The sequence below is a fragment of the Acartia tonsa genome, chromosome 1 (genome assembly GCF_053477335.1).
Source record: "Acartia tonsa isolate MP-2025a chromosome 1, ASM5347733v1, whole genome shotgun sequence".
Classification (NCBI taxonomy): domain Eukaryota; kingdom Metazoa; phylum Arthropoda; class Copepoda; order Calanoida; family Acartiidae; genus Acartia; species Acartia tonsa.
Window position 1 is genome coordinate 19,034,369 of NC_137260.1, and position 16,799 is coordinate 19,051,167.

At 31.0% G+C, this 16,799-nt stretch overlaps 1 protein-coding gene across 1 annotated transcript in view; it reads left to right on the top strand.

Annotated features, from left to right (window-relative positions):
* The window catches only part of LOC145314408 (tenascin-N-like), a 54,468-nt gene that overhangs the window by 27,000 nt on the left and 10,669 nt on the right, over nucleotides 1-16,799 (top strand). Inside the window, exons 2-6 of the mRNA XM_080154303.1 lie at nucleotides 2,794-3,568; nucleotides 3,874-4,933; nucleotides 5,185-5,282; nucleotides 6,149-6,254; nucleotides 6,637-6,705. Of these exons, the coding sequence (XP_080010429.1) occupies nucleotides 2,940-3,568; nucleotides 3,874-4,933; nucleotides 5,185-5,282; nucleotides 6,149-6,254; nucleotides 6,637-6,705 (1,962 nt within the window). The 5' untranslated portion in view covers nucleotides 2,794-2,939. The remainder of the gene's footprint in view (nucleotides 1-2,793; nucleotides 3,569-3,873; nucleotides 4,934-5,184; nucleotides 5,283-6,148; nucleotides 6,255-6,636; nucleotides 6,706-16,799) is intronic.

A 16,799-nucleotide genomic window follows, 5' to 3' on the forward strand; every position in this document is an offset into this window, starting at 1 on the left:
GTTAAGTAACTTTTTTCATTATTTAAACAGAGGAAATTTATTATGTCCCAACTTCCCAGGGTAAAATTGATTTCGTATTGCCTACTTTTCAGTAAGTGAGTATAGACCACTGTTTTATTATGGAAAAGATTTTTTTCATGCCTTCAAAAGTAGCAGTTTTAAAAAAAATTGCGCTATCAAGTGCGTAAAACATTAAAGTAAAGGAATAGAGGGGGCATGAGCTATATGTAACTACCCACGGGGTGGGGACAGTGTACCGATTTTCAATTGGGCCTTTGAATATCAGCCAATAGCGTCGGAAATATGAAAATAGGCAATGTGGCTACTGAACAGCTTTAAGAAAAAGGTCCCAACCACTTGAGCCAGGTAGATGTGTGGTTTATACATAAAACCACTATATTTTGTTTTAATGATATTTTTTGCAACATGTCTTATTTTAACTCTTTTGTCTGATATCAATATAAAACTATTTTACCTACATTCGACCAATTTTCACAACAGGATATTTACCACGAAAATGTTATATGGTATCGTTTAAGCTAGTCAGTGATTATTATCATGAAGTTTTTATAACCCAATTTCTATTTCATACTTACATATAATTTTTTTTAGGCAAACTACTTATATTTTGGAGTAAATAAACCTTTAAAACCTTAAGAGTTTATTTATACTATTCTAAAAGACGTATATTTCCTTTAACTTAAAATTGTTTTCTTTTGATAGTAATACTCTTTTGATTTGAGTGGTTTCTTATTCATTACGATTCTTATTAACTTGTAAGTTTTAATTTAGTTTTATTGAAAGAGTTTTTTTATGTCTTAAGTTTATTTATTAGGATTAGTTTTTCAACTATAATAATTTGTTTTTAGCAGAACTACTGTATAATCATAGAATGTTCAGTGGTTTTGACAGTCTTTGAGATAATCAATTCGATTTTCCTTATTGATAGACGGATTTAAAAAAAACTCTCAATTAGCATTAAAATATTAAATTCAAGTATCATATTAGACGGTTTTGAGCAGAACATTGGTCAACTATTTCTAGTGTTTTAGCTTATTGTTTTTGTTGTACTTATATAAAGAATACAGAAAAGGTTTTAATATCATCATATTTACCTATGTTTATACCTCTGAGTATTGTCTTATTAACCAGTGTTCCGGAGCCGGAGCCGGGAGCAGCAACATTTTTGGTGGAGCCGGAGCCGGATCCGGAGCCGTATTTTTCGGTAAAAACGGCTCCGGCTTCGGATTAGCTAAAAATGATTTTTAAAAGTAATATTATAATTTGGCAACGGTCTATTTCCATATAATAAACTGAAAAACTATTGTTACTTAACAAATAGACACACATCCTTCTACTTTTATATCTTATAGCTTTAATCAAATAAAAGCAAAATATTTTATATTTTTGTTTTATTTTATCAAATTCAATAATGAAAAAAAATGTATATATTATTTTAAGGTAGGAGCCGGAGCCGGAGCCGCATCAAAATTAAACGGCTCCGACACCCTGTATTAACATTTCATGTGGAAATCATCAACATACTTAAGTTCACAGATATAGGATAGGAAAACTAAGGAAATAATTTTAGAAAATGGTTAGAACTAACAGAAAATGTACATCAATTAAAGTAATATACTAATACAATTTTTCCTTAAAATTAAAACAGTTTGAGCAAAATCAATTGAACTAATATAAAGTCCAAAAAAAGGAGGCAGGTAGTTTTTTCTTAAGTTGAATTATCCCTATCCAATTCTACCTTGTTACTCTTTTCCTAGTGGCTTGCCAAAATTTTTGCCTATTACAAAAACTAGAGTTTAAATTTCACAGCTCATTGTTTGCATAGGGATATGGACAATTATTCTAAAAATAAAATAAATCTATGAGAAAATATGGGATGATATCTTAACCTGACGAGTGTTACGCCCCCCTCCCCCCCCCCCCCTACACATTATTTTTAAATTCTTCAAATGAACAAAAAAACACATAATTCTTATTATTTGCCATTCTATTATTTTTTTCAATATGTTTTTTTCAATATGTTTTTTTCAATATGTTTTTCTCTTTTCTTATTGTTTGTTCTTAATAAAAAACTTGGAACAACTTCAAAAGGCAAAAAAATCATGGTAAAATCATTTTATTATTTTAAACCCTCTTTGCTTTCGAAATTTCTTATGACAGTTCAAATAAAATCTTCAGGAAACTATTTACTTACAGTTTTTACTTAAGTATTCGCTTTAACAAGATGTTTTTTTGTAAATACAAATAAGATAGTCTGCCTCTAGTAAGTAAAAAGGTATAATTAAAAAATATACTGATATAACATTTTTAGTTAAAAAATAATACAAAACAATATTTAGATTCTTCATTACCTAATCGTTTTAAAAACAGTTTTGATTTATTTAAAATGTTTTATAGTTATTTCTCGCATCGTATTATAAACGGCTTTCCGCGGATATAGAAAGTACAAATATAAGATTAAAACTAGTTTTTTTAGCCCCGAGGTGCCAAAGGCACCGGCTAAAAAAACTGGTTTTAATCTTATGATTGTACATTTTTATATTCGTAGAAAGCTGTATATAATACGATGCTAGACATAGTTTTTTTTCGTATGGATGAGAACCGGTTTCTATCCACCGGATTCGAATAAATACGAGAAATATAATTTAAATTTTTAAAGATACTTTTAGTTTAATTACAAAAGTATGACTTGTAGTTTTTAAAAGATCAAATATTAAGAAGGATTATTTTTTATCTTAAAACATACCATCAATGCATATTAAATGATTCTAGAGTTTATAAAAGAAGACAATAAATCAAGAACAATTAGAAGCAAAGGAAGAACAAGCTAAATGAAGCGGTAACGCTTCAACAGAAAAATCCGCGAAGACAAAAAATAGTTACAAATTTTATTAGACACTAGCACAAATAAATACAATATGTTGAGGCTTATAGGCCTGATACTAGGCCTGACTATTAGTCAAGCTCATGGTGCTTGTCAGCCAGTATTCAAGGCGGACGCCGCCAAATTGGTGACAGCCGATTTTGCCTCAGTCATCCGGCGTGGCGTCAAAACATATGATTACAAACAAATTGAGGTTTTATACTCTCCCTTTTCCATGGTCGAAGATGCTTCTTGTATCGACGAAAAACAGCTTAACATTGAGGTTAAGAGTGGCAACGGCGAATGGGTGGCGGTTGATACCAGGTACGACGCTCTTGGCGGTGGCAGGTACAGGTGGACAGTGGATGCCGTGCCCTGTAAGGATCACATGGTCAGGATCTGGGTTCACGGTCCCGGTGGCAGCGCCTCTTTGGAATACCCCGAAACCATCCTGGCGGCTTCAGAAGAAAATATAATCAAGTCCAGATTTGAGCCTGCCACCCCCGCCGAGTTGACCGCCAAGAACAGTGGTGATAACAAGCTGGAGGTCTCCTGGCTGCCTAGTGAGTGTGCTACCTCCTATGAGATCAGCTACGGCAAGGATATTGACAGCATACAGTCCAAGATCTTGCCGGCTAGCCAGGGAAGCAATATCTATCTGGATGGCCTAACTTCATGTGCCAGGTATTAATATTTTTTTTTTTTTTGTAGAGGAGCTACTCATTAACATAGAATTGACTGTCTGCAAATTAAAGTTAGTAATACAATGTCTACACAGTTTCTTTATAATCTTCTCTTATTTCCTGAAGTGTTATAAATCAGATATTTTACTTATCGAACATTTTTTAAGATAAATATTTACTGATATTTTTAATCGACAATCCTTTAAGAATTTGTCATTTTATATCTTTATTTCTAAAAGTCAACATATGGATATTGGATAATCATCTATTTTAAAACATTATAGATAATATCGATATTTATTTTAGGTACGACATCTACGTGACCGCCTACATCGGCGACACTGTATACAGCGAGTCAGCCAGTGTCACCTTCACTACACAACCAGAGGTTTCATCCGCCTTGACCTTGGAGCCCACCATTGACCGTGATACAAGTGCAGTAACAGCCACCTGGCAAGCATTTGAGAAGCTTTCCTGTGTGGACAGCTATGCTGTTTCAGTGTGCAAGGAGAAGGCTGATAGTTGTGTCGACACACAAACTGTTAAAACCGATGACGCTCTGGCTTATCTCCAATATTCCGCCGACTCTCTAGACCAATGTAGCGACTACACACTTCAAATCAAGCCTCTGTACCCCGGCATGGAACTAGATCCCAGAATTGTTGCCTTCCGCACCAAATCTCCCGCAGCCGAGGGCGCCGAGCAAGGACTTGAACCCGTTATCGCCACCGCCACAGGTCAAGGTCAAATGATTGAGGTGACCTGGACGCCTGTCCACTGCGCAGAATTTTACGAGGTTTTCCAGCAGGTCAACACTGGCGGCGACTGGGAATTCGTGCACAAGACATCTGATCCCCGCGCTAGCCTGGCCGGCGTACCCTGCACTGAATACAGATACGGCGTGAGCGTCACCATTGACGGAGTTCGCAGCCCAATTATGGAGGCGGGAAGCTCTGTTATGACCAAGCTAAGCAACAGTGAAGCTTTCCAGGCTCCCAACTTGGAGATTATTCCTACAGAAAGTGGCGCTGAATTATCCTGGGATCACGGAGCCTGTATTCCTAGCTATGTAGTACGTGTCTGCTCTACATCTAGCACCCCTATGTGTGAAGAATCAACCGTCATCAGAGATTCCCTCGCGCACAACATCACCCATGAAATTGACAATCTTCACCCTTGCTCTGAATACTCCCTGGAGATTTTGCCCCAAATTGATGGCGAGAGCTTCGAGCCCGACAGGGATATCTTCAGGACAGCTTTCCCCGCCCCTAGCCCACCTGAGGGTGTCACAGCGGAGCGTAAGGGTAATACAGTTGAGTTCCGATGGGAGCAGGTTGAATGCAGCAGCGGTTATCAAATTATTCAGGTACTTAATCCATTTCTTAAACTCAGGGAGTAGGGATATTTCAAGTAAAAGAATAAATATTTTGCCTTTTTTAAAATATTATAATGCCACTGCTATCAAAAACGATAATAAAATATTTTTTGGCTTTCGGAAAAGATGAGAAAAATTGTTTTTCACTAAAAAATCCTTCTGAAGTAACTATAATGATTTTTTTAAACTTTGAGATTACTGGTTCTAAATCTAGCAAAATGTAATTTAATTCCCATGTTAAGGTGCAGGATGGTGGAAATAGTGAGGTTGTCTGGGAGACAGAAGACCCCACAGAGCTGCGCGTTGTTCTCAACGGTCTAGAACCATGCAAGACATACAAGTAAGAATTTTATAGTTAATGAATAGCTTCACTGAAATAGAGTCATGTTTTCATTTATTGGAATCTTGTAAGGAAATAGGGAAAGTTCTAAACATTATATGATCTTTTTGAATTAAATTTTAGTAGTGAAGCCACTTTATTAGTGATCTGCCTGTCTTTACACTTCTGTCTGTAAAGCTGCCATCTAATCGGTTCTCTCTATTTCTCTCTCTCTCCTTCCCCTTCACTCTCTCTCTCTTTCCCTCTCTTTTCCTCTTTCCCTCTCTCTCTCTCGCTACACCTCATATTCTTTAAAAAATTAAGATTATTTAATAACTGAAAATAATGATAACTATTACTAATATTATTTCCTATAATAAGTAAACATGTCGTGAGCAAAAATCTTTTCTTCTGGATAAATAATCAATATTTTATATTTAACATGTACACAAAAATACTTCTTTCATAAGAATACAATAAAAAGTAAAATATATGAGAAATATAAAAAAATAGAAAAAGAATGAAATTGGAAAAAGATTTTTTTCTGAATTCAAATATTCGATATTTAAAAAAGTTAAAATATTTAAATTTAAAATCAAATTAAATAGGTACTAATTCATTCAGTTATGATTTAATTTAAAAAGCATTTTATATTTAAAATACATTAGGAATAAGGACAATTGTGTTCATTAGTAGTGCATCACATTAATAAGCTAATAAGTTTTTAAAGAAAAAGAACAGTGTACTGTGTGTTACAGAATTATGTGTATGTTAGGAATACCAACTTTATTTTTACAAAGGACAGGCATATAGTAGACCAAAGTTATAAAGCAGTTGGGCTACTCAAAAGAATAAAGAAGGCCAAAAATATCAAATCTTTTGTATAGGTATGGCGTGTCCGCAGTTGTGGGTGGAGAGGCTAGCCCAAGTACCGACATTGATCCAATCTCTGTGCCACCAAAGTTCGGGATGATGGACAGACCAACAATTGAGGTAATTATCAAGGAGGGAGGAGACACTTGGATGTGTATTACACTAGTTCCTAAAGTTTTATAAAAAACGTTTTCCTATTCGTTGGCCTAACAACTTTGGGGACTTTTATTGAATTTTGATTAGTTGATTCATCAAGTTGACTGTCAAAACGTTACAACCACTAATTTTAATCTACAGAAAGGGTAATTTTGTGTATCAACATTGTACATCAATTTATCGGCAATTGTCTTATTCCTTTAGATCCCTGATAAATACTGGTAAGAATGATTATTTTATTTATAACTGTAATTTTTACTTTAAAAAAACTATGTTCTATTTCTTGTGGGGGGGGGGTACACATTAATCCCTCGGAAGTACCTGTCTATCAATTTATCTATTCTAGGTTTTGGAGAATGTTAATGACACCGTAAGCTTTGTGTTCAACAAGGCCACTACCAACGCTCATTGCCAGGTAAAAATGCATTACAGACTTACTGACAGACAGACAAAAGTAATTTCTAGAGTAGCTTTGCTACCAAAAAAATCATTTTTTTTTAAACACAACTATTTAATTTATTTTATCTCATTTTTACTATTAAATTACATCTTTTTGTATTAGGTTATGTTAAGCATGTCTTTTTAAATTTCAGAGTTTTAGAAATAGTCTGACACAAAAAAATACTCAATATTGAAGCTTAACAGCAAGGATAATATTAAAGCAAATATTTTATTAAATAGAATAATTGGAGTTAAAGGAAATCATTTAAAAAATACTTTTCAATTTTCAATTGAGAAAGAAACTATTATGCCTCATTTTTAAACTGTTTCGATATCCCTTTTATTTTTGAAAAAAATAAGAGGTTTAATGTTATAATTGTCACTAGAGTCAAACTTTTTGTAGGATTTCAGTAATCTGAGACATTTTACAATGAATTTTATATATATTTACACGATTTTTAGTATTATTTCGTTAAATATTTTACTTTGGAATAAAAAGATTTTATTTTATATCAAAAATCTTCTAAAATAAGAATGAAAACATACAAATTCAATGAAAAACTAATTAACATTTACAGAGAATAAGTGCTGTACATATTTTTTTCAACATTCTTAAAGTTATATGAAGTACATCTCTTATGATGATAAATAAAACTGTCCATTCTGTAGATTAATATCTCTCTGTCTTTTTGCCACCTAATGAAAGGTTTTAAATTCAAAGAACAACTCGAGTATTCCCAATTTTACTATCAGTTTTCTGTTTAGCCGTACTGACAGACAGACGAACACACTATTATAAAATGAAGAAAATCTTTTCTTTTAAAAATATAAAAGTCAATATTAAAACTATTCCGTTAGTAAATAAACACATAAAGACAAATATTTAAATATTTGCTAATTGGGGGGGTGGGGGATGGGGGGGAAGATTGAAAAGAGTAATTTATGTTTTCTCTATTTAGCAGATTTTTAAAACTTATTGATTTTTAGAAAAAGTATAATTTATAAGATTAAAACCAGTTTTGATAGCACATAGGCCTGGGTTAACAATGCTGGTATTAGTTTTAATAATCGTGGAAAATTGGCTTTTATACGATTCTATACATGATTTTTCAGTATGGATGAAAATTCGTTGTTATCCAGCGGATATTAATCGGTTTCGAAGCCATTCTGAAAAATATTTTCTTAAGCAATGAAATTAAAATTTTAGCTAAAAAATATGAACAATTTAAAGGAGTTAAAAATCTATAAAAACGTTAAATAAGAAAGTCCTAAAAGTTGCAACGTCATATTTTCAAAACAAATTTTACATGTTTTGTTTTGGTGAAGTTTGAAAATAAAATAAATCTTTTTATTGCCAATTTAGATTACTTTGCATTTGAATTTTGTTGGGGTTAAACTAGAGGGATACAGATATAGGACAATTACAGTTGAAAAACATTTTTTTTGTGAGTATGAATAATAATTTATCGCATCGTATTATGGATAGCTTTCCAAAGGATAATAAAATGAAAAAAAAGATTAAAACCAGTTTTGTTAGGCGGAAGGCCCGGGCTAAAAAACGGGTATTAATTTTTTGATTTAAATTTTGATATTTGTGGAAAATTGTCTGTAATACGATGCTGTACATGATTTTTCAGTATGGCCTTGACCGTTTTTTATCCAGGGAATATTAGTCAGTTTCAAAGCCATACAGGAATAGTTATTTCTCGCATCGTATTATAAACAGCTTTCCGCGGATATAGAATGTACAATTATAAGATAAAAAACAGTTTTTTTAGCCCCGAGGTGCCGAAGGCACGAGCTAAAAAAACTGGTTTTTATCTTATGATTGAACATTTTTATATTTGTAGAAAGCTGGATATAATACGATGCTAGACATAGTTTTTTCGTATGGATGAGAACCGGTTCCTATCCACCGGATTCGAATGAATACGAGAAAGACTGTTATGTTCTTAAAGGACATTCAAATGTAATTCACAACTTAACTTGCTAAACCTGAATATAAACCTTTGTACTTTTAAGACTTTAATATTCTAACTACTTCATTTTTATTTCTTTCTCAGTGATAATAAGTTTGAGTTTTATATTAAACTGCACATTTATTATTTAGTATACAATCACTTCTGCAAATGTATTACATAACATTATCAGAATAGCATTTTATAATCATAACAAACTGCTCTTCCACTATTGCATTACTCTTAATTTTTGCTATTGTGTCTTTTTGCAATTATGAGACAATATGCGAATGTAATAATATGCAGAATAGAGGGCACATACATTTGTTATTGTGCTAATTGTTACTAATTAAATTTTTTATCAACTTGAACAAAGCATTTATTAATCATATGTTATCAATTTGCAAATACTTTTTTATGCATAAATAAAAATATTCATAAAATATTGCACAATCACAAATGATTTTTATAAAACTAAAACTGCTTAAATATTATTAAAAATGAAAATTTAGTACATGTAATTAATATAAATCAAATAAGTTAGTATAAAACACGAAAAAAAGGTAGAAAATAATAGTCTTGTAGTCATTATAAAGAAGAAAATACATTAAACGTGAGATAAAAGTAATAAAACGAAATGAATTTTTACTTCGGACAAGTGCGTTACCTTAAAACAATAAATGAATTCCATGTTAGGAAGCTAAATTGACGAGAATTTTCCTCCTGCCATAATATCCACGTATATACTACATCCATTGTCAGCTTGTAATAGTTATGAAAGTTTATTGTCCTAGTTTTCCTACATTTCACCAAGTCCATTTTAAGCATTCTTAATTCTTACTTTGTAAGGATTAGGCTCATTAAGCTAGTCATTTTTAATATATTTGGTTTAATACTCAAGAATTGCATTGAATTGGCGATTCTTACCAGTTATGTGGGTGTATTTGTTACAATTAGCGTATTTTTAGGGGTTATAAATGCATTTTAACTTACTTTTATTCCCTAGTCTAAAAAGAACTTTCATTCTTCAGTGATTAGTTTTCTATAAAGCATGAGAGTTCCAAAATTAAAAGATATTCCATTATAATATCTACTCTACATGTCTACCTTTCATCAAATGTTGTAATGTTTTTTTTGTCTTACGTAAAAAGTGAAATAATCTTAATACGTGTAAGAAATAATTGAAAACTAAATAAAGGTAATCAGGCAGAAATTTAAGACCCCCAAAATTCTTTTTATTTCATTTTTCTCAAACAATGCCTTGGGATTAGTGAGATTTGAATAAAGAAAATTCGTTTATTTAAAGTTGAAAATAATATGTTTTCCCCCTTTAACAAATGATTTACATGTAACTTATCTATTTTTGTTGTAATGCTTTTTGTGTTCAAATATGAAACAAACAGAAAAGGCGCAAAAAGTATAATTTTTCATATTCTAATAAAGTACTTCCTTTTTAAGTAGCGTAGCTGCTTTATTTTTAGGTTTTGTCCATACGTCCATTGTATAAATTATCCGCTTGTTTTTGACATCTACTTAGGGACTTGATTGCCATAATTGCAACTGAAATATTGTATATTTTCAAAGTTAAGTTTACCCATGTATAACTTATTTGGCAATTTAATTTGGAAGTATTCATATTAATAAGTTGTTTCATGTTTGGACTTCTTATATCTTAGTTTCTATTCTATTTAAAATTCAAGTACAAAGTTATTTTTTTTTATTTTTTGCGCTTCTTCATGTTTTTTTTGTCCCTGTAAATTTTGTCCATAATTGTGTAAATTTTCATCATGTCTAACACCACTATTAATCATAATACAAAATATGTAAGGGCAAAAAGAATCTCCGTTCAGTTTTAAAACAGAAATAAAGATATCCAATACATTAGAAAATTTGGTAAAACTAAATCAAAGCACACATTTTTTTTTTACCTACCTACTCATAATAACAGTCAGTTTTTTTCTAGTTTTCAAGGAATGTTTACTAAGGGTTGACAATTTAATGGAAAGGTCAAACAGGAAAGAGGTTATCCTTGTAGTAAGGGAAAATGACAGGAAAAGAAAGACTTTTTGGAATTACGAATAGATATTTCTATAAGTCTTAGAAATTAATATTATGTAGCAGATATATTTATATACCTTCAAAATTTTGTTTATTTTCTTGCTTGCAGGTAAAAAAAATCCCCAAAGTTTTTAAGAGTAGATTAGGTTGAGGGCAAAATTTATTACGGCCATTCTGTGTCGACGTTTTATGAGTATTGTTTGCCCTAGACCCTAACCTTACCACTTTTGTTCACTCTTTTTCATCTCCCCACTATTACATTTTATTACTCTTTCTCTCATTCTAGGCCCTTCTCTTTTATATCACAACCCATTTTTGACATCACCCATTTTTAACTATGCCTTGCCTTCCCACAGTGAAATATTTTTCAAAATGAATTTATAAAATCATTTTGGATTTAGAAATAACCTATGGCCCATTTTATTTCATACAGCTTAAAATTATGAAGCTTGATGGTCCAACCGTTATTGATACTTTACTCGACACATGAAAATCCATATTTAAAAAAATACTGTATTTTTTTCCACTGTTTTCGCTATTTTTTTTCTCGCAAACCTTGAGCATCTAAGCTATAAGGCCTACAGGGACGTAATGGATAAAGAATTTTGGATTGCTGCTTTGTCAGATATGTGACATTTAAGAAAAAAAATAGTATTATTATAACACTATCGGATACGCGCGCCCCTAAAGGCCTCTGGTGTCACTTGAAGGTAGGGGGGGGGGGGAGGGTAAGTCGCTTACAATTTAGTTTTAAGAAGAAAAAGTAAAGTGAGAAGCTACCCTGTAAAGAAAAACCACATCGGCTCAGCGGTTAGCGAGATCCTTCGGTTCAAACAGACAGACAGACATCCTGTTATTTTATTATAATGATGAGAAAATAATTACCATGTACTGCCAGCTAAAGATCGAGCAATCAAATGGTTTCGTAATCCCTTTAATTCTTGTTTTGTTGATCTTATGCAAGATATATTCAGGATGTTACGAAAATAAGTCTGCTTGTCTGTCCGTCCGTCTGTATATCTGTCTGTGGGTAGATGAGAGGTGGATTAGACGAATAGAGTCTTCTGTTTTAACTTTTATAGCTAGAAAGGATTAAATAAAGATTTACATATTTCAAGAATTAGTTTTTATTACATTTGACAATTTTAAAAGATTTTGCTTAATCTAAAACAGAGCTTTTAAATTCATGAATTTTAAATGTTTAAATGTTTCTTTCATGTAAACTAGATGATTTTTCAAAACTTGATTTAGGACATTGTAAATACAAAGACTGTTGTGCTAATTTTTGCGGATTTTCTGGCCTAAATTCTGCACATTTTTTTCGCAACAAATATTTTTACACACCCACTTTTTGCTAGCAAATAAAAACAGACGGACAAACGTCTGTTCTACACGCTTAGTTATGTAACTTCAACAAAACACAGTCGCTCAATTTATTTTTGGGTAGCGTAGCAAAGCTGCTCTAAAACATCTATAAGTACATTCCTTCGTTAAAATATAGATTTGCCTTAATTTGTGTGTACACTATTATGCTATAAATTTTATCAATAAAGAAAATCGTACGTTTCTATTTTGCTATTTATTGTGTGAATATGTAATCAATTGAATATTTTCAGACTATTCAATAGCATTTTTTTAGCACTAGTATTTTTATTGCATTTTTTGCTGCGATACTTGGTCCTCATATTTTCTTGTTTATTTTTGAAATCAAGCACGCGTATCAAAGCAAAGTCAGAACTCCTATAAATCTCAAGCTAAATCAGGGATTATACAGGGATACATCTATGAAAGATAATCTTTCCCTCCTTTCTAAATAATGATACTATAATTTCCTTTAGTATTACCCAATAATTAAAACCTATTTTGGGTATTACAAGATTAAGATTTTATTGAGAGGAAAAATAATTATCCTGGGATGTGTAGTCCCTGCATCTCTGGTTAAATAGTGTAAAGGCTCATTATTATTGAAATCTAATAAATATTCTTTTCAACACTCAGTGTTTAAGTCTTCTAAAAAAAATTTTACATAAGCAAAAATTTTTTAAAAGTATTTTGGTTTGGTAAAAATACCATAAAGTTTCTTAAGATTATGATATTTTTGATTTTTTGTTGTGGTGTCTTTTTTCGATAACGAAATACTATGTTTGGGATTAGCAGTAAATATGGAGGCTCAGGCAAATTAGTTATTTTCGCGTAAAATATAAACTCTAATTTTATATGTACTTGAAAAGAGTGACATAGATTCCTCATACATTTTCATAACTGCAAGTTTTTTGTTTCATATTCGCAAAAAGGGGGAAGTAGCAGTTTCCGCTGTAGTAATAATTTACCTACATAACTAAGTGTATTTGACAATCTAAAGACTTTTATGCGTTAGTGATGATTCATCACTTGAATTTAGAGTTATATAATTGTAATAAATGTGGCAGTAGCCAAACTAGTTTTATTTTAATTGGTTACAATCTTTAAACAATGAGGCATTCCAAAAATGCTACATTAAAATTTTTTGTAGCGAAGCTAAGTAAATGCTTGCATATCCGTCCGTCTTTCAATTGTGTTCATAATTAGATAATAGATCAATGCATTATTTAGCACATTCGCAATTTTTTCTGCACTTCTTTCGGAATCTTAGATCCTTGTTTATAGTTTTTAAATTGCAATTCATAATGGACTTTAGGCATTAATTTTTTTACATTTTTATCTGTTGGATGCACATTCTAATATTTTTCATTGTTTTAAAAATTAAAATGATTGCCTAAATACTCTTTTTTGCTTTCGATGTCAATTTTAGAATCAAGTTTTTAAAAATAGTTTTATAAAACAAAATACGATTTAATGAATTTGATATTTGATTTCAGTACGAACAAGGATATGTTTATTCTTTGCTTTGCAATAAGCAAAGCAGATTTTAAAGTAAATAAGTAAAAAATCCAATAAAGTATTGTTTTACATGTTTTAAAATGCATCAGTATCAAAAAAGATGTAAAATTTCTAAACTTAATTGTCGTATTTTTCTCATCTTTTACTAACCTATGGACAGATAGTCTGACGTATGGACGTATTCCTGAATATTTGTTTGTTCTGTTCCACATTTTTTCGAAATGCCCTCCCCCCCCCCAAAAAAAAAAACTTTTATATCCTTTTAGAATGTTTTACAAACATGCAAACTCGCATTACATAAAAGCTTTTTGGTGTACATATAAAATAGTTCAATGCAGTACAAATAAGATAGCATACGGATAAAAGTATTTAGCTACTCTATAACTAGAGGGTTTCCAGCTGTTATTGCAACCAGGGAGGGAGGGAACAGTGAATTGTAAATTATTATGGTACCCACGTTTCTCATTCGCTGGCTTAAAGTTTTGGGTAAATAACTAAAGTGATTGATTGGCTCAAACAACTATTATCAAAACTTTTCAACCATTAATTTTAGTGTACAGAAGAGATAATTTGTTCATCATCATTGAGGATGTACATCAAGATCAAGATCCGTTTTCATAACTAAAAGATTTAATGTAATCGCTGCAATGCTAGAACACCTAGAAGCATGTTTCCTTTTGTGCTAAAGAGAGGAAAATTTGCCTAATTCTCATGATATCAACTTATGTTTTTTTGAGACAACAAAAATACAAAATGTTCGTGTATATCTACTTTATGATGTGAATTGTGTCACACATAAACTTTTGTGGCAGTGTATATTTATAGTTCGCAAAAGCATATTGAAAGTTTGGTACATAGGCTTTGGAATTCAGTGGTTAATCATGCGATTTACTTGGGTTTTCAACAAAAATTCTATATTTTTACTGAATTACAGTTTACTGTTCTTCATAAATATATGATATTCTATTTAGGGATATTGTTGTTTTTGTTTCGCTTTAATTTGCTAATAAACAAAAATATAAGTTCGTTGTTTTTCGAGAATCCTGAAATATTCTACGAAAGTTATGAAAGGACCTAATGAAGCGCATGATTTTTGTGAATAGGCCGGGCTAGGCTGTATCACATAAAAACTAATCTTCCTTGTTAGTAAACCTTATTTACATAGCCAGGGAAATGGATGGGAATGACTAAAAAATGATTTTTATGAACAGAGCAAAAAAGCAAAGGCTGATAAGAAAGTAATCCAAGATGTAAATAATAATGTATTGTACCTGTTTACTAGTTAAGGCGTTTTTCTCATATCTTACAATTCAACTCTATTGACATGGCAGTAGTAGGAACCTTTTAAATATGATTTTTTTTTATTATTTATCTATGTCATTTTTGGTAATGTAAATACTCGTTTTTAGGCCTTATAAATACAAGCTTAAAGCTTATTAACATAATATGGACAAAAAAAGCTTTAAGAAATTAGAAAGGAAAATCAAAACAGAGCAGGACCTCAAATATAAAATTAAAATTTTAGAAGTATTTTTAAAAAGTTCATTAGGCCCTTTACAAATCTGCAGGTCCTATACAAAGCCATTAGAAAACTTAAAATAAAGACATCTATTTAGCAATTAAACAAAAAGTTCTGGTATTAAAACCACGAAAAAAAACTTTAATAAATCAAAATATAAATACTTGTTTTTGCCATACAATTTTCAGTATCATTTATTAATGCTATTTTGTGTAATTTATAGTGTATATTAACTATATTTAGTATGTACTTCTTTTTACAAAATTTAATCAGGCGAAAACTCTGCTGATTTTATACAAAAGAAATGTGCTTTTTGCTGTTGCAAAAAGATAGAAATAGCTACATGAATGTTATTAAATAAGTTTAGAAAATTAACATTGGGATTTATGAATTTATAAGTAATAATAATGGAGATTACTTCAGATATCTCGTAATAATGGATATAGAATATACGTGGATATTTTGACAGAGGAAATTTTTTTGTCAACTTAGGTTGCTTTATGGACATCATTAATTGGTCAGTTCGTTCATACAGTGGGGGGGGGGGGGGTATGGGGTAAAGGGTGTGGATGAGGGATCGTTATTTCAGTCAGTTACGAGTTTAACTTTATTAGAGTAAATGATATTAAGAACAATAATAATAATTCTAAACTAATATTTAAAATTCTTCTTCGTGAAACCATCCCTTTACCAGCTAAAAGAATATAAATATGACTTTCTAAATTTTTCTATAAATATATTCTTTATATGACCATAATTAATATGTAGAGTAAGTGTGCTTCTACTAAGTAATTATGTACTAAATAATCTAATTGCAATTAATGTTTGATAATAAAAGAAGCTAAAATATAAAAACAGAAACTTAGTATCTGGAAAATTTGTCTTTTGCCATTCCTTCAAATAATGATTTTTTTTCTTTTTTTGATATCAATTACAATATGTTATTGAACATCTGACTGGCAAAAAAGTTTGAGGAAAAATATATTTCTACAATTTTTTGAATATTTTCATAATTTTAAGTACCTACAGTAAGAATTCAGTTATTATAGAATTTGAGATTAAGAATACAACATAATTTGTTGGAATAATAATTATGAGAATAAAATTCCTAATCCTAGATAAATCCGCCTGCATGTTTGTTTTTAATCAATACTTTTTTATACCTTTATTAGTCATTATATTAGAATATTAAATAATACAATCGTAAATAGGAACACAAATTCAATTAAAATAATAAAAAAATGTTTGGCGCTTTTAATATTATCACATTGCCATGGTAACATTATTAGAAAAGTGTTAAATAGCTAGTTTAGGTTTTTATTTAAGTACTGCTTTTGTATTTTGGTAAATTGACGCGCATAGCGCGCATATTTCTGAAACATACCGCTTAACTTTAAGGGTGATAAGACTTTTCAAACCTTGAGACCCCCCTTGGCTGTTTTAGGGGGTGTATCAGAGCGTTATAGATTCTTGTCAAGGAGAGTTTAGAGGGGAGGGTGGCATCTACACGCCTCTGAACCATACCTAAACCTTTTCTCTGCAGTTCTATTTGTTTTATAGAATATCTAACCTTAATTATGGTAAATACAAAATATAAAATAATAAAACTACATAGAAAGGAAGGTAACACATGTATAGACCTCTGTTTTTGAA